Here is a 23,577-nt window from a genome sequence, read left to right on the forward strand (position 1 = left end):
CAGAGTGGGGTGACTCTCATTGAGCAGCGAGAGTAAAATAGTCTTAAAAAGCCAAAGCCAGATTTTGTACTTTAAAGTAAACAGTATCCCACATGTTGAGACAATCAAAAGTGCTGCCATATTATCAATTTTAGCCAGCCAAGCGTGTTATGAAAACAGACCAGTACATCTCTAAGGACACTTTTCTCATATTGGCTACTAACATTTTGTAGTTAAAAAAAAAATACAAGTATATACTCTCCAATCATGCTGATGGTCTCGGGTCTGCCATCCCAGTAAGTGAAATATTGTTAAGTACAGCACAAAACAACAATCACATAAATAATGTCATGTTAATTTCTTTGCACCCATCGTGTTTCAGATACCAGAGTTTGATTCATTGTATCTGGATATGAACGGGATTGTTCACGTGTGTTCACACCCTGAAGATGACAATCCACATTTCCGTATCACTGAGGAGAAAATTTTTACAGATGTTTCACATTACATTGAGGTATGACAGGGATGTTATGTTTGCTTGACATGGTTTTTTCACATGCATATGAATATTGGCCATATGACAAACAATGAATTATGACAGTGCACCTCTATCATTTTTTTTTCTGAATCGTTGATCTTCTTTCTTGATTATCTGCACCAATAAAGGAAATGAAGCTTAAGTTCACAGAGTATTATTTCCTTGGTTTGTTTTTTTGTTTTGTTAATCAGCAAGTTGAATTAAAATATCAATTTTTTCTTATTTATTTATTTTTTATTTGTTAGAGAACAGCCTATTGGCTGAAGACTACCATGGAAATATGGCATAGGAGTTTCGGTCAAAGTAGGCAGCTATCTGTTCAGTTGTTGATGTAACATGGTGCTGGTAGGCTGGTAGCGGCCTTATTATGAACCACCTGGTATGAACTATTAAAGTTTCCCTTTGTTATTTAAGAAATGAACACAACATAAATTGTTAACAGAGAATTTGATTTCGCAGATTTGCATGGAGATCAGTAATGTCAGGTACTGTGGAATTTAGATCCTTTTGCCTGATCTCCATATGTGGTCTTTTCTGCAGTTCCTTTTCAGGATGATTAAACCACGCAGATGTTTTTTCATGGCAATTGATGGCGTAGCTCCACGGGCAAAGATGAACCAGCAGAGAGGCAGAAGATTCAGGTAGCATTTTCAGTTACTAAGATATCCCTTTATACAGCTCATCCAGTTCCAAGAGAAAGTACATTAAATTTCTGAAGTCTTTGTACAGTTTTACATGTGAGTGGAGAAATTCCTGAGGTGATGTTGAATGATGCACATATGTTGCAAGATATGGCAGTTTTGCTGAAGTGGTTTGTAACTTCCTGACATGCTGAACATCAGGTGGAAAAGGAATGACAGATAGCTTTTTTTTTTTTTTAACAATCCACGTTGGTGTGCAAAATAGGCAATCTCCCTTAAATTCAGGAATGCAGTTCTGATCTATATGATTTGTAACATGGAACACTTCTTTGAAAATGGCCTTTGAATTAGGATATCTGTTTAAACTATTCCTTAAAGCTAGATTGTGAAATGAGATACCTGAAATGATTTTATATATGTAGCTATGTTTTGTAAGGACAAGGTGATGTGTGGAAAATCTTTAGAGAGCTTGTTAAGTCAACAAAATGTGTTTGGACCACTTGTAGGGCTTGTTATGCTGGTAATTTCTGATATTATATGAAGTCAGAATATGAGACCATGTAAATGTATACAATTATCCAGTTTAGAGTTTACATTTGTTATTTTCTCACTGGCATTGCTTAGGTTGAGGTTGTATGGTTTTGACAGTAACTGTAAATGCAGCTTTTTCCTTGGGTGACTTGAAGCTTATTATAATTGATAACAAGTAAAGAGAGTGTAGATCTTGCAGCCATCATTGGTTGTGTGAGCACAACACAGCTTCTGTTATTTTGACAGGTCTGCCAGAGAGGCAGAAGAGCTTGAGAAGAAAGCCAGAGAGAAGGGAGAAATCTTGCCATCAGAGAAACGCTTTGATTCTAACTGCATCACACCAGGTATTGAGCACTCAGAATTCACATCCCACATAAGCTAACATTGGAGAAGCGGAAATTTTTCCTTAGATGACATACATGCCTAATTTTGTATCTTGTCTTTTGTATTTTGTATCTCTAAAGATTCGATCAAAAGTCTACAGTAAAGTGTGGACGATTGGTTTGCTATAGCACCATGTTTACAGCCTAAATCAAGTTCTCTCATTTGAGTGGTTTTAAATTGTTTGTGTGAATGAGCAAACTGAAGTACTTTTGGAAAGATCTATTGTATTTAAAGTGACCTTGATTGTCAAGCTTGGTAGAATGGTACTTATTTTAACTATAGTCTTTCCTGTATTGTCTGGTGCAAGAATTTGAAATTTGTTGGAAACCTAGAACAAGCTAGATAGAACAAGCTCATTGAGCTTTAATTCTGCCAGCATGTTATAGTTTTCTGTTTATATTTAGTATATGTAAATGAATCTGGTGAATAAACAGGTGCAGTCAAGTACAGGACACAAAAGTGTTTTTAAAGCTCACAAATCACGGAAAGATGTATGTTGTTTTTGTTTAGCTTCAACCAACTGTTGCGAGAGTGATGTTAGAATGTACTCCCAGTTGTTTTCAACATGATGAAGATGCAAAAAAGTTTTCATACGATCAACTTTTTGGTTTTGCCTTTGATCTCATTAGGTTGATTGCAGAATTATTCAGTTTGATGATACATGTAAATCCTTGTAAATTCTCTAATTTGTACGATACCCTGATTCGTCAACCTTTTCGTACGTGAAAGATTAACTTTCAGTGCAATTTATGCGCCTTTTTCATTTGATTTTGAAGACAAAACTGTATTGGTTTGGTCAATTTCAGGGCTTCACAAAAAGTATAAGGTTATCAACCCACACAGAGTATACCCTGAGAATATGCTTAAATAAACACATTGCAAACATGCAAATAGGTTGAAGAATTACAGTAAATGCTTACATTTTTTATTTTCTTTTTTTAAAGATTGAACTCGCATTTTCTTGTTTTCAAGATTTGTTTCATATCTATTATTTGTTCCAGGCACTCCATTTATGGCCAGGTTACAAGAATATCTTAAGTACTTTGTGGTACAGAAGATCTCCTCAGACCCTCTCTGGCAGTCTGTACAGGTCATTCTCTCTGGTCATGAGGTTAGTGCTAACATTTACATGATATCTCTGATACTTAGTGGTACAGAAGATCTCCTCAGGTCCTCTCTGACAGTCTGTACAGGTCATTCTGTCTGGTCATGAGGTTAGTGCTAACATTTGCACGATATCTCTGATACTTTGTGGTACAGAAGATCTCCTCAGGTCCTCTCTGACAGTCTGTACAGGCCATTCTGTCTGGTCATGAGGTTAGTGCTAACATTTGCACGATATCTCTGATACTTAGTGGTACAGAAGATCTCCTCAGGTCCTCTCTAACAGTCTGTATAGGTCATTCTGTCTGGTCATGAGGTTAGTGCTAACATTTGCACGATATCTCTGATACTTTGTGGTACGGAAGATCTCCTCAGGTCCTCTCTAACAGTCTATATAGGCCATTCTGTCTGGTCATGAGGTTAGTGCTAACATTTGCACGATATCTCTGGTACTTTGTGGTACGGAAGATCTCTTCTGATCCTCTCTAACAGTCTATATAGGCCATTCTGTCTGGTCATGAGGTTAGTGCTAACATTTGCACGATATCTCTGATACTTTGTGGTACAGAAGATCTCCTCAGGTCCTCTCTGACAGTCTGTATAGGCCATTCTGTCTGGTCATGAGGTTAGTGCTAACATTTGCACGATATCTCTGGTACTTTGTGGTACAGAAGATCTCCTCAGGTCCTCTCTGACAGTCTGTATAGGTCATTCTGTCTGGTCATGAGGTTAGTGCTAACATTTGCACGATATCTCTGATACTTTGTGGTACAGAAGATCTCCTCAGGTCCTCTCTAACAGTCTGTACAGGCCATTCTGTCTGGTCATGAGGTTAGTGCTAACATTTGCACGATATCTCTGGTACTTTGTGGTACAGAAGATCTCCTCAGGTCCTCTCTAACAGTCTGTATAGGTCATTCTGTCTGGTCATGAGGTTAGTGCTAACATTTGCACGATATCTCTGATACTTTGTGGTATGGAAGATCTCCTCAGGTCCTCTCTGACAGTCTGTATAGGCTATTCTGTCTGGTCATGAGGTTAGTGCTAACATTTGCACGATATCTCTGGTACTTTGTGGTACAGAAGATCTCCTCAGGTCCTCTCTGACAGTCTGTATAGGTCATTCTGTCTGGTCATGAGGTTAGTGCTAACATTTGCACGATATCTCTGGTACTTTGTGGTACAGAAGATCTCTTCTGATCCTCTCTCTCAGTCTGTACAGGTCATTCTGTCTGGCCATGAGGTTAGTGCTAACATTTACAAGAATAACCCAATTCTTTTGGAATTTGGGACAGATATTAGTATTGTGTTGAAAGTAGAATATTACATCTCTTTACCAGCCTTTTGGAAAGTGAAGATATGGGTATGTTATTCATCAGATGGTCTAACCATGTGAAGAAAGGAACTTGATATTACTGCTAGAATTACACATATATTGGCTAAAATGAGCACACCAGATGTCCCAAATTTTAGAAGAAATAGGGTATTTCAAGTACTTTGTGGTAGAGAAGATCTCAGACGCTCTATGGCAGTCTGTACAGGTCATTCTGTCTTGCATGATTTATTTATTTAATTGATTGGTGTTTTACGCCGTACTCAAGAATATTTCACTTATACGACGGCGGCCAGCATTATGGTGGGAGGAAACCGGGCAGAGCCCGGGGGAAACCCACGACCATCCGCAGGTCTTGTCATGAGGCTAGTGCTAACATTTACAAGAGTAAATCGTAAGTCCGATTTAGTCCGATTTATTTTCATCAAAGTCCGTTTTTAGTATCAGATCCACTATTTTAGCATTCACATTACAGTGAGGATTTAATAGGAAACCCCCAACTTGCGAATATAATATAGCTTAAATGTAGCGCGCAAAGGGTTTCCGAATGGTGACCCGTTGATTCTGTCTTTTTATGTCAATCTTTGTCGTTGAGCGTACTCTTCCCGGCAAAATGGCTGGGATCAAATGCCTGGTGGTGATGTGCACGAAGAAACTGGACGTAAAAGCACGAAGTCACTTGCAGTGAGAAATTCTAGAACAGGCACCCCTTTCACATCAAAGATTATACACCAGCTAAACATGATAAATCCTTAATAACCTCATTATCTTGAAGTAGAATGTGAAGAATTTTCCTCCTTATAATGTCCCAAACTAACACACCAAACATGTCTTTCGTTTCCCTCTCGCACACCTTAACCCCTTCTTTTGAATTTCCTGACATCTCTGTTTTAGTGACACAAGTAAAAGTTTACTGTAATTGAAACTTTTTTGCATTGGTGTTTTTATTTGAAGTCATTTTTAGTTAGGGTTAAAAATATTTCCGGCGCATTGCTGTTGTGATTTTGTGCACATAAAATTTGATTTGTACATGTAAACATGAGTGTTTGTACACATTAAAATCACTAGGGGTAGGCACTTCTGGGTTAGTGCTGACATTTACACGACATCTCTGGTACTTTATGGTCTCATCAGATCTCATCAGATCCTCTTTGGCAGTCTGTAAAAGGTATTCTGTCTTTTCATGAGGTTAATGCTAACATTTACAAGAGTATCTCAAGTACTTTGTGGTACAGAAGATATCCTCAGCTCTTCTCTGGCAGTCTCTGCTGGTCATTCTGTCTGGTCATGTGGTCAGTGCGAACATTTGCATGAAATGTTTGGTACTTGGTGGTCCTCTCTAGCTCTGATACAGGGCTACTGTAGTGTAAGTGGCCTCAGAAAAAAGAAAATTGTTAAAAGATTCCTTTTTTTAACTAATAGTTAAAATTCAATTCATTGTTTCAGCAGTGAAATTACCGATGTAATTTTGTTGCTTGCATAATTGGTAAAAATGGAAGAAAGGGGAAAAATAAATAAGTAACCGAAATAAGTCCAAATGTTGTGGAAAGAAATAATGGCGTTTCTTGACATCTGAAGGGTGTGATTTTTCATACAATGTATGTTAAAGTTTAAATGACTTAACACCTATTCTTATATGAATACTGAAATTGTACTTCCTCAATCTGTTGTCGTTTATCAGACTCCAGGGGAAGGAGAACACAAGATTATGGACTACATACGATATCAGAAGTCTCAGCCTGGCTATGACCCTAACACTCGCCACTGTCTGTACGGACTGGATGCTGATCTGGTCAGTATAAAGGGAATAAGGCAGCACACAAAATTAGTTTTCAGCTCAATTTATTTACTTTTGCCCACAGAGACTAGCTCTGCCTGCAACAGGTGGAGGAAAAGAATAAGTCATAGATTGAATGTGGTATTTTATTGGTGCAAACTTCCGTTTGATTGTTCCTCTTAATTTGCTTTGTTAATGCAAGCGAAGTATGATCATTGCCATCAGAAAGAAAAAAGTTAAACTTAAGAGTCAAAAGGGGATTGGCTCATACTACTGCCCTGTCATTCATTCACTCTTGATCATCAGAGTATTTGTGGATACAGTGTCGCTTAACCCCACTTCAGTTAAATCAGAAATTTATCTAGTCACTCAGTGTGTTGAATAATTTTTTGAATAATATTAATACTTAACATGTGAAGCTATTTCACTCTTTGTTATGCTAGAAATGTTCTGTAATGACTAGTTATAAAACTCAGGAAAATGCAAGAAGTTGTGGATTTGTTGGTATTTACTGAGTTGAAATTGTGCAAATATGAATCAGGTGTTAACATGAAGTTTGGACTGCATTTGTCATACATACATTGTGGTTGCTTTAATACCATACATTGTAGTCGCTTTAATACCACACATTGAAGGTGCTTTAATACCATAACCACCTTCATGATATTGGGTTCTATAGTAACTTCATAGCCACATTGCATTTTATCTCCATAAACCTATTTTATATGAAGAATGTGTTGCTTGCATTTCACATCTGGTGACGGGCATAATTCTAAATTCAGATCTACACCAGCTTATGCGTGTGAGATTTCTTATTGTTGAGGTATTGACAGATAACATGGTGTCATGTTTTGGTACAGATGATGCTGGGTTTAGTGAGTCATGAACCTCACTTCTGTCTGCTACGAGAAGAAGTGCGGTTTGGAGGAAAGAAAGACAAAAACAAGAGGTGAGTGTAGACTTTCCCCATAAGTAAGTTTTTGTTTTATTGGTTGGGCATATATGCTGAACAGCCATAAGTGGCTGCAAGGTTTGGTTGAGGAAAAATGCCTGGAGTTAAAAACGCTTACATTGTTACCTCACCAGTTACGTTTCAGATTTTCTGATATAAAGCCACTTGCATGCCAGGGAGAGGTGGATTTAAAACATATATGACCTTACTTGGGAAGTTTGGAATAATTCCAAAGATGCGGATGCTTTCCACACTTTGGCATACTTTTGAAAAACACAACAGTGGGGACTAATTGTGGGCATGAGATTTACGGGACAAACTGCTGTGGAGGGAGTAGAAATTTGGGAGACTTGTGATATGTTTGCATGAGTTAGGAGTCTATAATTTGTAGTGTGGCTTGGTAGTCTTTGTGCTGACATTTCTGTGTTGCTCTCATTTCTCTGTCTACAGGCCAGCTACCCCAGAAGAGACGACTTTTCACCTCTTACATCTTTCTCTCATGAGAGAGTATATTGACTTTGAATTCTCATCTTTAAAAGAGCCAGTAAGTGGTGGTTAATTAATCATGAATTCCCAACCTAAATCTTTAAGTCCAAGTAGTTCCAAAACACTGAATGCTGACTGATTGTAATGTGCTGAAAGAAAAACCCCATGCATCCTATCACAATCCAGAATAAAGTGTGTGTCTGCAGTAAAATAGGAGTAATTAGTTAATTGATTGATTGATTGTTTTGTTTTGTTTTGCTAAAGAATATTTCACAATTTTGTCTTTTGTCAAGTTTACGGTGCCTCTGCTGATATCTGACAAAATAACTTGATTTATAAAGTGACAGCTCAGAGCTGAAATGGAACGAGCAAGCTCATTCATTTTGTAGATTTGTTAAGACAGGCGCGGTAACACTACTTGTTTCTAGGCCCTGTGCTCTAACATGACATAACCATAGTGATATTTCTCTGCATGATTTATTTATTTGATTAGTGTTTAACTGCCATGCTTAAGAATTAACTACTACAAGAGGGTGTGTTTCAGGGGAAGCTGTCATTTGACTATGACCTGGAGAGGGTTATAGATGACTGGGTGCTGATGGGATTCCTGGTGGGGAATGACTTCATTCCTCATCTGCCACACCTCCACATTCATCACGATGGACTACCCCTGCTGTGGAGGACTTACATGAAAGTGCTACCTACAATAGATGGTAGGTTCTCCCCACAGAGTAGTTTGGATAACAGGATTTGGATAACTACCACATTCTGAATTGCTTCTTTTGCTTGACAACATTTGAGAACTGAAACTTGACCTGAAAAGAATCGTCTTGAAATTTGCTGGCTCTGTAGTTGAGCTCTATGTTTATATCATGTTAGGTTCTCCAACCTTATGCCAGAAACCTAGAGTGTCAAAATTCAGTGGGTTTACATTTGTGTTATAAGGTAGTCAAGCAGATAAATTTAACTATGATCTCTGGGGGTGAGTTGCTGATGGAGGAGACTTCTCTTAATCCACAAGTACTGTTTGATTTCAAAATCAATTGTATAAATAATAGAAAAACCTGCGCTAAATGTTTGCATGAATCCAGTGATTGTTACATAGGATTAGCTGCCCAATGGAGAGGGGTAAACATTGACAAAGAGAAAAGAGAGGTTCAGCTTGACCTGAAAAAGAAAACAGAATTGTGTAATGTGCAATGTCTTGTTTTAGGTTATCTGAATCAAGGTGGCCATCTCAATCTACCAAGGTTTGAGAAATTCATGAAAGAATTGTCAAAGGTTTGTGTTTTTTTATTTTTTTGTTTTTTAAATTATAACCTAATCTATCCCTAAATATACAGTGTTGTTGGAATCGCGTTGTACTGATTTATAGCTTTCTTAAGTCTTCAGCCCACATGTTCTGTTCCATATTACTTTTGCTTTCCTGCATTAATTTCTTAAGGAAAGTTGATTGATATTGAAGTGACAAATCATTTAGTTACAAAAATAGTTAAAATTGTGTCAGCACTTCAGACTGAACATCAGGTGAATTTCTAAGGTACACGTAAGGGTAGCTCTGAGATCAGTTGGCCATGTTCCCAGCTTAACTTCCACATTAACCGCTCTGAACCGTTACATTCACTAACCTGGAACTCGGTCCTGTCACCTGTGCTGTCTTTAAAGTGCCAATGTTTACGCCACAAAAAGAGCTGTCTCGTGATCTGATAGTAATTCTGAATTCATACCACCTCATGATGTTGGAATAATAAAGACCATAACATTGCAAATAACAGAAATGTAACCAGCGCATCCACTCGGACGACATCAGAACTTCGCTAGCCGCCATTTTCAAACCAAGTGACTCGGTTTGCTAGAGTGGACTCGGCTGCTCTTCCAAAAATTAATTAATTAATCTTCTTTCATAATATAATTGATTATAGATCATTTCTGTTCATTAGTAACGCACAGATTAAAGTTAAGACCCCCAAACAATTTGTCAGTCACGCCTTATATGGTGTACATCTCATTGATTTCAATCAAATCATTCCACGAGTTTATCTTTTTCTGCACGATGACGAGTGCGACCAACTCTAATCAAGAAATGGCGGTTAGCGAAGTTTGGCTTGATGTCGATGTAACAAATACATTTGTGTTAATTGTGACGTTATGGTCTTTATTATTCATTAATAATTAGGTATTATGAAGTAAGGATTAGTAAAGGATTCCAGGAAACATTTTGTTTTAGCGTACAGCTTTGACATGTTGAGGACAGCATACTTGAAAAGACTGAGTTCCAAGTTAGTGAATAGAAGAGAACAGATCTGTATTTCTAAAAGCTAAGCTGAGAAGAATGAAACAGATCTCAGATCTAATGTAAGGGTTGAGTAGCTACATGTATTTCCACTCTCATATCAAGTCCAGCTTTGCTGGCTTCCTCTTGGCCCGTACGTGGGAAGGTCAGCCTGCAACCTGCGGATGGTCGTGGTTTTCACCCGGGCTCTGCCTAGTTTCCTCCCACCATAATGCTGACCACCATCATATGGGTGAAATATTTTTGAGTACGGCGTAAAACACAAATCAAGTAAAATAAATAAATGAATCACTCTCATATGACTGGATTTTCGTGACAGTTACAAAATGAATCAAATAGACAAAGGGGACATAGAGCGGTATTTGATTTGTTTTCAGTACGATGTGGACACATTCAGCGACCAGTTCCAGGATCTGAAGTGGCTAGAGGGCAAGGTGGGAAAGGATGGACGTGGCAAGAAAGGGAAGGGTCAGAAGGGCAAGAGTAATAAGCAAGGCCAGGTGAGAGATTACCTTCTTTGTACTGTGTCACCTTCCTCTGCTGTCAAATTCCATTGTTTATGAAGCCTATAATAACTGGATACATGTACAGGACAAATACTTCATGATTAGAATCATGTAGATGTACATAATGACATAAATCTGTAGGTATTGTGTGTTAAGAGATAAATTCCAAATTCCAAATGTGTTCTTTGTTATTACACTGAATCATGCCTCTTAAGTTTCAATGTAATGAATTATACATTTATTTTCGCTTAAAAGCTTATGACTGAGATAAAATTTGTGTACTAATAGTTTCTTAAAGGAATGTGCTTCATTGTTGTATCAGGGTCAGACGTCTGATGGGGCAGGAGGCAGCAATCAGTTTGGGGTGCTTGTTAACCTCGCTGATGATGATGAGGACTTCAGCAACCTCACCAAGGATCCTCCAAAGTCAGCAGTGGCAGGTGAGTAAGACGGATTCATCCAGTGTTTAACCATTATGTACACTACTTTTGAAAAGGCAACCTTAAAAAAAAAAAAACATTTTATTTTGAACATTAATCAGATGGGTGACCTCTTGGCCATCAGGGTTTATAATTGCATGTAGCCTTGTTGACATGTTGTATGGCTAAACGGATAATATTGTTAGTATGTTTTCTTCCTCAAAATTTGTTTTGTTGCATACTGACTTAAGTGTATGATGTGGAGCTTTGTATAATGTTGATCTGTTGACGGATTTCTTTAGTATTTAAATTGACAATTATGGAGAACCTGAAATAATCTTGAGGATGGTCTTAAAGAAGTGTCAAGCTCCAATCTTGTTTAAAAATGAGCATGAATGAACATGGTTTTTTGTGCCTCCATCTTTGTGCCGCCACATATGACAGACTTGATTGACCTGAACTCTAGACCTGACACGCCCGATACAGATGATGGAGATACATTTGACAGCGAGTTCAAGATGCACAAAGCCAACTACTACATGACAAAGATGAATTATGTAGATGCCAGCAGGTGAGTGATGGTGAGAACTAGGCCCAGGATAACCACATACCAGTAAACACAAGTGACAATGCATGTTAATTCTCTGTCACACTCCAGTGGATATTTCAGAAAGATGTTCCAAAGAAAGTAAGCCTTCACATTGTTTTCTCTTGGATGTTATTAATAAAACATATTAGATTACCATCTCCTGGAAATGTTGCTGGTTCTGTCCACGAATACAAGATTTGGATGATAGTATCATTTAAGTGTGTGTTTTGTGTTTGTGGCAGGGAAGTGCTTCAGGAGCAGGCCAGGGGCTATGTTCTGGCCATACAGTGGATTCTGCTCTACTACTTTGAGGGGGTTCCGTCATGGAGCTGGTGAGAATAAGAGAAAGAATCTCACATAACAGTATCTCATTCCTATCATAGCATGATAACAATGTCTACAACACACACACACAAAATGACTTGGTTCATTAAGATTTAACCACATTCTCAGTATTTTAAGCTCAGAGTGCCCAATATCTAATCTAAATTGGTATCTAATGGTAAAACAACAAAACTATACACTGCTGCAGTGTCCTTTTTTTATTTATTGATACACCATCTGGATGATCTGTAGGATAGCTCTCTAAAGCTCTTGACAAATTTGGTCATTGTTATATATCTGTATAAGTGTTTGCTGACAACATTGTCTTGTTAGACATTGTTTTTGTTATGTGAACACGTGTGGAGTTTTGTCTGATTTACTAACCCAGGTTTTACCCCCACCACTATGCCCCCTACATGAGTGATGTCACAGACTTTGCTGACATGAAGATTGAGTTTGAGCTTGGTCAACCTTTCCTCCCCTTTCAGCAACTCATGGCAGTCCTTCCTGCAGCCAGCAAGGAAATTCTTCCTTTACCCTATCAGGTATTGGAATGTCAAGATATCTCTATGGAACTCTAAATCACAGACCCGACTGCTCCAGAGAAAATGATGTTTAATTTTGTTTGGACAATTCTTTGTTGTTGTATCATCTGCAGAGATGTGTATTAAACTGCTGAGAACATAATAGAAAAAAGTCCAAAAAAAAATATTAATCGGCTTCCAGGCTTTTTCCTAAGTACTTGAAAGCAAGTATAGTATTATTGTTTATATGTGTTACTGTCATTCAACTTGTATTCAGTTATTTTTATGATTTGCGTCAATTACATATGTAAAAATAAAGGCACACTTTTTGCCCAGGATACAAATAATAATTGTCACCAGGACACTTCACTGCTGGCAGACATGTGTAGTTGCTGTTACAAACATTTCTTTTTTTCCTGCCTGGTTTCAGGACCTGATGACAAACCCCAATTCTCCTGTGGTGGACTTTTACCCTGTCGACTTCACCACAGACCTCAATGGCAAACTGCAGGAGTGGGAGGCTGTCGTCCTTATACCCTTTATTGACGAGGTATTTTCTCTACAAAAAATAACACCTTGAATATATGCAAATGTTATTAGATTACATTTTGTTCCCAGTGTCTTCACATTGTGCAGTATTCACTTAATGTTGTAGTTGAAGATCTGGATTTATGTGTAATTTTGTGTGGTCTAGCCTGCCGTAACAAATTAATGTTTCCAGAAACACCTGCTGAAGGCTATGGAGCCAATCAATGCAGTGTTAACAGACGAGGAGAAAGCAAGAAATCGGCATGGCCCCCATCGGCTGTTTGAATATAGCCCTGAACCTCTGGGTGAATACCCGTCCCCTCAACCTGACAGCTTCCCGGACATCAAAGTCAACAGGGCAAGGTTTGTCCCAAACCTCTGTAAATAATCTGTAAAGTAGAAGAATAAACTATAGATTTAGACAGTCCCCTCTTACTGGTTTTATGCATTAATTTTTGTTGGTCTTATAATGCTGGCTTCCTTTCCAGTCGCATGCGTGAAGGTCTGTCAGCAACCTGCGGGTGGTTGTGGGTTTCCTAGGGGCTCTGCTGGTTTTCCTCCCACCATAATTCTGGCCCCCACTGTGTGATTGAAATATTCTTAACCATGGTATAAAACGTCAATCAAATAAAGAAAGATGAATAAAATAAAGAAAACCCTTACAAACAGAATGGGAACATCTTGATTTGCAACAGTATTATCGTTATTAGGGATTACACTTTTTGGCTGAGACCACTACGGGTTTCGAACCAACGACCTCAGAGTCAGGCACCTAACCGCCAGCCATCAGAGGGGTAATGCATGTTCGCTGTAAAGTCTACCGGTCAACTACCTTCCATTTTTGTGGAAGGCCTGTTGGTCGAGTGGTCTAGACGGTTGACATGTATTGCTGGCGGTTAGGTGCCTGACTCTGAGGTCGTTGGTTCGAAACCCGTAGTGGTCTCAGCCAAAATTTCAGCACTAGAATCTGTGCTATATCCAGAAAGTGTAATCCCTAATAACGATAATACTGTTACTTAATTCACTTTCTAAATGACATCTATACCTATCTGATATATTCACCTAAGGGGAGTGACGTCGTTTGCGATCATCAGAGGGGTAATGCATGTTCGCTGTAAAGTCTACCGGTCAACTACCTTCCATTTTTGTGGAAGGCCTGTTGGTCGAGTGGTCTAGACGGTTGACATGTATTGCTGGCGGTTAGGTGCCTGACTCTGAGGTCGTTGGTTCGAAACCCGTAGTGGTCTCAGCCAAAATTTCAGCACTAGAATCTGTGCTATATCCAGAAAGTGTAATCCCTAATAACGATAATACTGTTACTTAATTCACTTTCTAAATGACATCTATACCTATCTGATATATTCACCTAAGGGGAGTGACGTCGTTTGCGATCATCAGAGGGGTAATGCATGTTCGCTGTAAAGTCTACCGGTCAACTACCTTCCATTTTTGTGGAAGGCCTGTTGGTCGAGTGGTCTAGACGGTTGACATGTATTGCTGGCGGTTAGGTGCCTGACTCTGAGGTCGTTGGTTCGAAACCCGTAGTGGTCTCAGCCAAAATTTCAGCACTAGAATCTGTGCTATATCCAGAAAGTGTAATCCCTAATAACGATAATACTGTTACTTAATTCACTTTCTAAATGACATCTATACCTATCTGATCTTGATTTGCACCTGTCCATGGCTGAGTGTGTCAGTGTTACCTTTTTCTTCAAATACATTCTTGCTGCAAACCTCCTTTGTGGATGTTATCACCTGTCACCTGTCCTTGGGCAGTTTTGAAAACACTCTAACCAGGATGTGAGAACATTTCCCACTCACTTGGTTTGTTCTTTGTAAATGTATATAGGTTTTATGGGGAAGAAATGTTTCATTTTAAATTGACTTACCTTAATCCATACATTCAACCTTTTCAACCACCACTGTGACGAATATTTTGAAACATTCCGAGAGAACTAGGTGATGTAGAAAAATAATCTGCACATCTTTTCAGCTGGCATCTTTAGTAACACAAACAAATCATTTTGTGTGTCATTTTAAGAATGATTTCTTTAAAAAAAGTGCTTTAAAGGTCGAAGTTTTGCAGTAGTTACCTGCGATAAATAAAGATGTTATTGTATTATTATTAAATGTTAATGCATAAAAATTATAAGAAAATATTCAAATGTTTTCAGATGTACAGATATTCCCATGTTTGAGTTCAGAGTTCCATCAGAAAAGCTTTACAAGGGATTGCCACCTGGTGTGAGACTTGATGTCTACTTTCCCGGCTTCCCCACCATGAAACATATATCTCACAAGGTAACAGTCAGTGGCACATGTCAGCAAGGAGAAAGCATATATCTACTCAATCCTCACAATGTAAGCTTCTTAAAAATCAGTCAAAAGAACAAATGTAATAAGGTAAGGTTCGTAAACATGCACCTGTTGAAGTAAGGTTCATAAATACCTCACAGACCTCACAGGGTAAAGTTTTATAACCATACACCTCGTAAACTCAATAATGTAAGGTTCATGAATGCCTCACAGACTTGACAAGGTAAAGGTTTGTAACCATACACCTCGTAAACTCAATAATGTAAGGTTTGTAAGCACCTCGTAAACCAGCTGGTTTTTCCTTAGGTCCTTTTTTTTACACATTCGCTTTGTCACACTTTCACACATATCTAATATATGACTGCAGTGGATCTCTCTGTGTTCTTTATATTGTTTGTCTTAGTTTAATAAACACTCTGAATCCTGATGTCTAAACCCCTGATTAATTTCAGGCTCAGTTGAAGAAGGCAGGTGTGAAGGTGTTCCAGATGAACAGTCGAGGGGAGAACATGGTGGTTTCTATCATACGTGACACTGAAGAGGTAAGTTCCTGAATATGTCAGGTGTGAATGTGTTAACATATGTTACAGTTAGGCACTCTAACTCTTACTGCAGACATGTTTAGGTTGTCATTATTTATCAGTGTCACTGCTTGTTTTCAGTTAGCTCCAGAGGTCATTGCTGCAGACGTGGTAGGGTTGTCATTCTGTATTAGTGTCTATTTTGTCTGTTTTCAGTGAACCACAGAGGCTGTTGCTGCAGACATGTTAGGGTTGTCATTCTTTATCAATGTCTGTTTTGTCTGTTTTCAGTGAACCACAGAGGCTGTAGCGACAGAGGTACTTGGGTTGTCATTCTTTATCAGTATCTATTTTGTCTGTTTTCAGTGAACCACAGAGGCTGTTGCTGCAGACATGTTAGGGTTGTCATTCTTTATCAATGTCTATTTTATCTGTTTTCAGTTAGCCACAGAGACCGTTGCTGCAAACATGCTTGAGTTGTCATTCTTTATCGATGTCTATTTTGTCTGTTTTCAGTTAGCTACAGAGACCGTTGCTGCAGACATGTTAGGGTGTCCATGCTTTGCTGGATGGCCACATCTGTTTGAGGCTAAAATTGTGGAAGTTAGTGATGGGGATATGAGGTAGGCATCCAGTATATGTAGTCATCTAGCCACCTTGGGCTTTCACTTGAGAAGTGGGACTGGCGAAAAGTTAAGCACAATGTCTGAATGTTTCTGCAGGTGAATACTATTAAAGACTAATTTAATAACATATAAAGAATCACTTTGCATTTTGGGAAACATTTGGAGTTTAGTGTGTTTGATACAAAGATGTAAAATATATGTGTGTAGAAAGGATTATTTTCTTACAACATTAGTTTAGTAAAGAGTAATAAATTGCTGCCTGTGCTAGCACTACTGATCACCAGTGTTGCATTTTGCAAACATAATTTCAGGTTGGACAAATAATTTTGCATTAATGTCACCACCTTGGCAAAGCAATATCATCAGACAAGAATATTTGGATTCAGAGGCATTTTCCTTTTCATTCAATATTGTGTTCATTATTTGACGAGTGTTTCAGACTGTACTCAAGAAGATTTCATTTATATGACAGCGGCTAGCATTAAGGTGAAGGAAAGCCATGGTTGTCTGCACTCCTATGGCCTGAGAGAAAGCCAGTCTGAGCTCAAGGAGTCCTGCGTGACTCTTCACTTCTTGATTCACTGCTTTGCTTTCAGTTTCTGTTCCTATGTTGTGAATATTTTTGTGACTATGTGATTGTTAAAATGGCTAAAATAATTTTGACTGGTTAAGCTGCATTGGCAAGAGGAAAAAAAGGCTAGCGCTGGCACAGGTTACAAATGATGAGTATAAGTTCACTGATATTGTGAAAAAGGAAGGGTATTTATCTGTGGGGTATTTCCACAAATATTTAAAGAGGCAAAAATGACAAGTTGTTTAGCAGGAATTGATTTACATACATTGTTCTTTTTTACTTAAAGGTTACCCTACCTGTGTTTGTGTTATCATATTTTTATTTTTTATTCTTCTTTCACAGATTTAAATTGTCAGAGCCTCAGTCATCCAGTAAAGGGAAAGCCCTCAAAAATGTGGAGATTATTCACGAGCGTTTATCGGAGAGTGACTCTGCCATTTGGAGTCGAGAAGCTGGCTTCATTAAAGAACAGTAAGCAACAATTTGCAACTGTGTACCTTGACTGCTTTTGTGTCATGTTCATACCCCCCCCCCCCCTCCCCCTGCTATTATGTGGAGTGTATTATGTTGTAGCAATTTTGTTCGTCTATTTTTTTAATATTTGGTGGATATATAGATACACAGATGATGATGTGTCATGACTCACATTTGTTCATTTTTGCAGTTGTCATGTTAATGAGATAGCCATTTTCCTTATATATTCTATATAAATAGATTGAATTCCTTTCCCAGCCTTTATTCCATCTGTTTTCTGTGTAGAGTTGTAATATTTGGTGGATACATACATACACAGGTGACAATGTGTGACAACTCACACGTTAAATATAGAAATAGACATGATTTCGTGCTATAGCTCCCGAAGTTTTCCACATAGATTTTTAATTTGAGGTGAATACATAGATACACAGATGATGATGTGTCATAAGCATATTTTGTCTATTTTTGCAGTTGTCATGGTAACAAGATAGCCATTTTCCTTATATATATTATATGAATAGAAATGATTTCATGTCTTGGCTACATCTTCAACTGTTTTCCGTATAAAGTTTTCATTTGTGGTGTACACATTTGTCCACTTGCACGGTTGTCATGGTTACCACCTACCTATTATCATCACCCTGAAGATTCCCCTCAGGGGTTACACTCACCACAACACTGCTGGTATTCTTTTATATATTTCATACAGATGCAGTTGTTGGGGCGTATGTTGTGTTCACCTGAACTTTTGTTGGTGGTGGTTCAAGGCTGTTGACAAGTTTGTCTGTCAATCTTTGGACACATGAGGTGTTTTCACAGTTTTGACATTCGGATAGACTTGATGGCAATATGCTTTCATGTCTCAAATGGACGCTTCGGTTTCTACACCATTGGCAGTGATATATTGTTCAGTACAGTTTTAATACATAACAGTTTGTCAGTCACTGCCATCCTGGATTTGTCGATTTTATTTATTAAATTATGTCTACCGAAATGCTTTTTTAAGTTGAGTTCTTATGTGGAAACAGTTGTAGTGCCAACACCCCCTTGATCCATTTATGTCGTCTTTCCTCCTTGGATTTCTTTTAGCACTTGAAGTATGACCTTTCCAAGAGTTCATTCATAATATTTGATTGATAAATTTAATGTATTGCTCAAGTATTCCACATATGGGACGGAGTAAATCCTCAGCCTTCGCCAGGTAACAGACAAACCTTCTGAACCTGTGGAGAGTTGATCTTGTGAATCGAATCTTTTCTTACAGTGGTTATCTTTTGTTTATTTGTAATTTTTTTGAATGCTTGTTTTTTTTTTTTTTACAGATACTACGAAAAACGAGGTATTGAAGTTGGCAGGACGTCAATTTTGTTGAAAGCTCTTCCTGTGATGGGTCGCAAGTAAGATTGCCAGTTGTACATGTAATTCTTAAATCTGTAGGCGCAAATTTAGAAGTCCCATGTGTAATGGTGGAGAGTTAGACTGCAATTCTGCACTATATAGGGATGAGGTGGATAAAACTGAAGGTATTTAAGATGATACCTGTATTTGTGATTTCTGCGCTGTTTGCTGAGCATTGAGTGAAGTAAAAGGGCTTGGTTGCCTTATATGAATATGCTTTCACTTTGTGATATATTGTACACAGTGTGTTTAGAAAAATGGCTCAGTTTGACCTGCATGATGAAATAAATGTATAAGAATGTTTTGACCACCCTGGTACAAGGAAAAATGTTATGAGAATAAGTGCAGAATTAAAATCAAAAGCACTGGAACTAATAACTTAAAACACTTTCTTGTTATTTTCTTCAGGTATGTATGTACGAATTATGGGCAGGTAACTCTGGAGAAGCAGTGGGCCACCTGGCCTGTTGCCTTTGCCCTACAAGCCTGTGTGAAGGTAATCAGCTCTTCATGTTTAATTGTGATGACAAATTTATAACAATACAAAGCATTATTACATACTCTAGTTTGAACAGTTGTCCCAAGAGTTCTCCTGTAAAAAATGAAAAATAACATTGTGGTCTTAGCTCATAAAATGACTTCTTCAGAGCATGCCAAATTGCACAATTCTTTAAGGTCTCTGCCCAGTACCCTGTATAATATTTACAGTGTGTTTAACCTGGTAGTGAGAGGATGAGAGAGAGAGCAGGGATTCATACATGTCAAGTTTAGACCCTGGTATTCGGTGCTAAAATTCATTTAAAAACTGAAAATTGGGGAAAAAACTCAGTTCTGTGTTTTTCTGAGACAAATACTCAAATTTTTGGATAAAAACTGAATTGCATGCATGCCGATGAGCGGTTGACTCCAATAGCCAGTGGCTGCATCAGTGACAAACCAAAGTGGTCATGCTTGTATTGGCTGTAGTTGAATTAAAATTAGGCTCTAAATATATCCAAACTTTGGTGATAAAGTTTAGTGGGAGTCCATTCATATTTAGTTTGACCAAACTTTGGTATGCCAGGAAAGAGAAAGAAATGTAGATACAAGACGTGCTGGCTTCCAATGAATGACGCTTTGATACACATTATCCCATTGGTTGTGTGTCTCGTGTGGACCAGTGAGTGAGCTTCTCACAAATTATGAACTATATACAACAAGACAATGGCAGTTCGACAACCATGCAATGTCACCTGTTTCTGTCCGGCTACAGAGGACAATTAAGTCCACACTGATCTAAACCGATGTGTTTACTGCTGAACTGAACTGCTTAAAAAGTGATAGGTCACTTTGCCAGTTGATTAAAAGTAGTCCTGCATTACTCGCTCCCCAGTCAAAGGCTGGTGCGAAAACAAATGACACATCTTAGGCTTTGAATTCTGCCCAGTGTACTACAGTAGCTGCGAATGTCATCTTCTTACATTGTGGTAATCCATCTTCTGTTGTCTTAATCTCTGATCCAGATTACGAGGATTAGCAACACTGCAGGGAAGAAAAGAGAATTATAGCCACTCATGATAACACCTGTTTGATGTTCTGCCATACATGTATGAGTATGAGTAATTTCGGCATTTTTAAGATTTTGTGTTCAGTATTCCCATAATTACATTACATACACAAAAATTAATTCCCGCAAACCCATCTTTGAAGTAAATCTACTAATATTGATAACAGCCAACAACTTAACATGCATGGTTTATAACTATTTCATTCTGAGTAGGATAAACCTTATATCTGTATTTTTCACATGTTTGCTTTTAATATAATGTTTGTTAGTTCCTTTCTTTTCTTTAATATCACAACCGACAACTGAACATGCATCACCATGTTTAATAACTGTTTATTATACACTGTATATCTCTGATCTGGATAATATACTTGTAAAAGTATATGTATATACCAACAATAAAATTATGATCAGAAATGAACCTCAAATGAGATTATTTCTCTCTCTGATATATATATTTATTTATACAGGTGTATCATATATACTTCTACGTTCACAGAACTACCAGTCGCTAAAGCGGAATTAAAGTCAATACCAGGTTATAGTCGGTGTTTAAAATATAAATAAACTCAATCTGGATCAGAAAAAAACTCGATTTTGAGTTTCCAGTTGTAAAAATTTGGACTTCTGTGAATCTCTGGAGAGCTGGTTGATAATATGAACAACTTGTAATGCAGTTCAGTCAAGAGAAGGGTGATTTTACACACCCTGATTGTAGTTAATAGCTGACCCCTTCCTGGAAGTCTCTATGCTCTTTAGGGCATAGTAGCCATTTGAAAGGTATATGTACCTGCATTGTCTTTATGATAAAGCTATATGATGTGATCACTCAAGATATGGTACTTCATACCCTTCATGGCAGTAAAAACTCTGATGCTTTACTGGAAAAATTATCACTGTTCAGTACATGTTGATGATGAAAAACTGCACCACACTCAAAAAGTGTCTTATTGTACCATTTTGACATACAACTAGAATTACCTTATAATTCTAAATGAAGTAACAAAATGTCCAATAGTGTGTTTTTGTTAACTTTGTCCTGTTTCCCGTGTTCGAAATTTAAATGTGGATTGTGAGTGTAAGCTGCATGAACGGTGTGTCACAGCATTGGTGAATGGTCTATATTTCTTCTGATCTCTTACAGAATATATCCGTGCATGACCCATCCTACACACAGTTTACTAGCCTGGAAGAGTTATATGCCCCTTCTACACCAGTGTTCATGTTGGGATTCCCACACTATGGCTGTCAAGGGGAGGTAAACGTTCAGATTCTGATATATCTCGTGTCACGCTGAAACAGTGTTGACTGAAAGAAATCAAGTTTTTGGCTGTGGTGAAATTTGACTCCAGTTGAAGGGTAATTGCCCTACTGACATAATGTTAACATGTAGTTTGTTTTAGTTACTGAAAGACAGTGATATCTTTTTTATTAAGGTAGATTTTGTGATGAATCAGTGTATTGAAAACCATATGTTTATTCAATATGTTTGAAGATGATTTTCAAAGTGTATAAAATATTTTATCTGTTGCACGCTTTGAGTACAGTGGCATCATCGGGATTTAATCTGGTTAGCGTTTAATTGTCCACTCTCTCCCCAATTCTGGCCCTGAGTGTCTTTGGTTGTCTGCCTTACCAGGTCCTGGATGTGGACTCTAAGATGGACGGTCGGATCCGTGTGAGCGTTACCATCCTGCAGGAGCCCAACCTACAGAAAATTTGTGACAGAGAACAGGTGAGTAGTTGTCATACATGTATGGCAGAACATCCTTGTGGCCAAAATGCACACAGGAGAAATACATTATATTTCATGTAGTCCAGTAATAAATTGCAACGGTGACATTTTTGTTGGCAGTCCTTATCAATGCAGTACCTGCCTGGCTTCCACCTGGCTCAGCGTATAGGCGTTAGTTCTCACCTGCTGTCACGCATCACTGGAAGCATCTTCATGGCACGTGGCAGTCAAGACACACACAAGGAGGAGGATCATAAGGTCAACATTGGCCTCAACCTCAAGTTTAACAAGAGGAATGAGGAGGTACCAGGCTTCACCAAGAAAGTGGAAAACCAGTGGCTGTACTCCAACAAGGCCCTGGATGCTGTCTCGCAGTACTTCAGAAGGTGACTGAAAAAGTTTTTTTTTTTTTTTTTTTTTTTTTTCTATACTTCATTCAGTTAAATTTGGGTTCCTGCCAACCCCTCACTAAGAGTTTATCTTGTTGTGGTGACTTGATCATGACAGAAACTGTTTATTGACAAATATTGCCTTATTAAAGATAGCTTATCATGTGTATTGGACCTGGGTTTAATCTCCTAACTTCATTGTTCATTATCCTCTTTTCTCACCGACAGTGCTTTAGCTTATTTGGACATTTAGTAATGTTCACATTGAGCATAATTCTTTTGGAGCCAAGATAATAAAGTGATTAGATTTACTATTTTTCCAAACCTAGAAGATTGCAGACCTACTGGCAGCCAATGGAGTTTTCTCCAGAAAATGCAATCAAAGGAGCAGAAAATTTAAATACCAATAAAATACCATTGAAAAGAGTATGCATTTCCTTGCAGGTGCATGCCATAAAAAAAAATTCTAATATGTACCTCAAGTCGATAAATTATAAATAAAGTCAGCGCCAAAATCCGCTGTGGTCGACTCCATTTTGCCTAAGAACTAGTCCTGAAGTCGTCTGTGTTAGGAGGAGAATTGCCATCAGAAACTTCCGAAGTGCAGATCGTACATTTCCGGTAGAAAAGGTAGAAGGTAGCGAACAGTACAGTTTGTTTGCAGCTTGACGATCGGGAAACCGGAATGTTGGACATAGGTTCCGAGTTTACACGAACAAGCTAGCAGTTTTAACCACTCTCGCTGGCTGAGAGGCAACACACCCCCAGCATAAATTACATAGTGTTAAAGATGGAGGACGCGATGAACTCAGCTATTTATGCCAGCTTTGCCGTTTTCAGGCTTTATGCTTATAGCAAGGAAAAATTGCAAAATTATGCAGCAGGCACCACCAGATAGAAAAAAATGTGCTCTTTTCAACCTATAGTGTCATTTTTTAAAGTTTTCTTCTCCTTTAAGGGTCATTTTGCATCAGATGTGAGAATTACATGTACATGTACAACTGCAAACCACATGATATGTATGATTATTTTATGAATGTTAGCTTTTATGTACCAAGGTTTTGAAGACAGGGGCGAGTCAATGATC

The 23,577-nt window shown here is 38.1% G+C and overlaps 1 protein-coding gene across 1 annotated transcript in view; it reads left to right on the top strand.

Annotated features, from left to right (window-relative positions):
- LOC135475141 (5'-3' exoribonuclease 1-like) overlaps window positions 1–23,577 on the top strand; it is a 42,637-nt gene that overhangs the window by 1,622 nt on the left and 17,438 nt on the right. The window contains exons 2-26 of the mRNA XM_064754907.1: window positions 362–493; window positions 1,058–1,158; window positions 1,936–2,033; window positions 3,075–3,184; window positions 6,192–6,302; window positions 7,148–7,236; window positions 7,690–7,783; window positions 8,276–8,438; window positions 8,939–9,006; window positions 10,396–10,518; window positions 10,847–10,964; window positions 11,388–11,514; window positions 11,775–11,864; window positions 12,245–12,401; window positions 12,811–12,930; window positions 13,102–13,271; window positions 15,083–15,209; window positions 15,677–15,766; window positions 16,262–16,368; window positions 17,288–17,416; window positions 18,745–18,819; window positions 19,229–19,316; window positions 21,511–21,624; window positions 22,006–22,101; window positions 22,222–22,487. Coding sequence (XP_064610977.1) covers window positions 362–493; window positions 1,058–1,158; window positions 1,936–2,033; window positions 3,075–3,184; window positions 6,192–6,302; window positions 7,148–7,236; window positions 7,690–7,783; window positions 8,276–8,438; window positions 8,939–9,006; window positions 10,396–10,518; window positions 10,847–10,964; window positions 11,388–11,514; window positions 11,775–11,864; window positions 12,245–12,401; window positions 12,811–12,930; window positions 13,102–13,271; window positions 15,083–15,209; window positions 15,677–15,766; window positions 16,262–16,368; window positions 17,288–17,416; window positions 18,745–18,819; window positions 19,229–19,316; window positions 21,511–21,624; window positions 22,006–22,101; window positions 22,222–22,487 — 2,963 coding nt within the window. The remainder of the gene's footprint in view (window positions 1–361; window positions 494–1,057; window positions 1,159–1,935; window positions 2,034–3,074; window positions 3,185–6,191; window positions 6,303–7,147; window positions 7,237–7,689; window positions 7,784–8,275; window positions 8,439–8,938; window positions 9,007–10,395; window positions 10,519–10,846; window positions 10,965–11,387; window positions 11,515–11,774; window positions 11,865–12,244; window positions 12,402–12,810; window positions 12,931–13,101; window positions 13,272–15,082; window positions 15,210–15,676; window positions 15,767–16,261; window positions 16,369–17,287; window positions 17,417–18,744; window positions 18,820–19,228; window positions 19,317–21,510; window positions 21,625–22,005; window positions 22,102–22,221; window positions 22,488–23,577) is intronic.

This window comes from Liolophura sinensis, chromosome 9, assembly GCF_032854445.1.
Source record: "Liolophura sinensis isolate JHLJ2023 chromosome 9, CUHK_Ljap_v2, whole genome shotgun sequence".
Taxonomy (NCBI): Eukaryota; Metazoa; Mollusca; class Polyplacophora; order Chitonida; family Chitonidae; genus Liolophura; species Liolophura sinensis.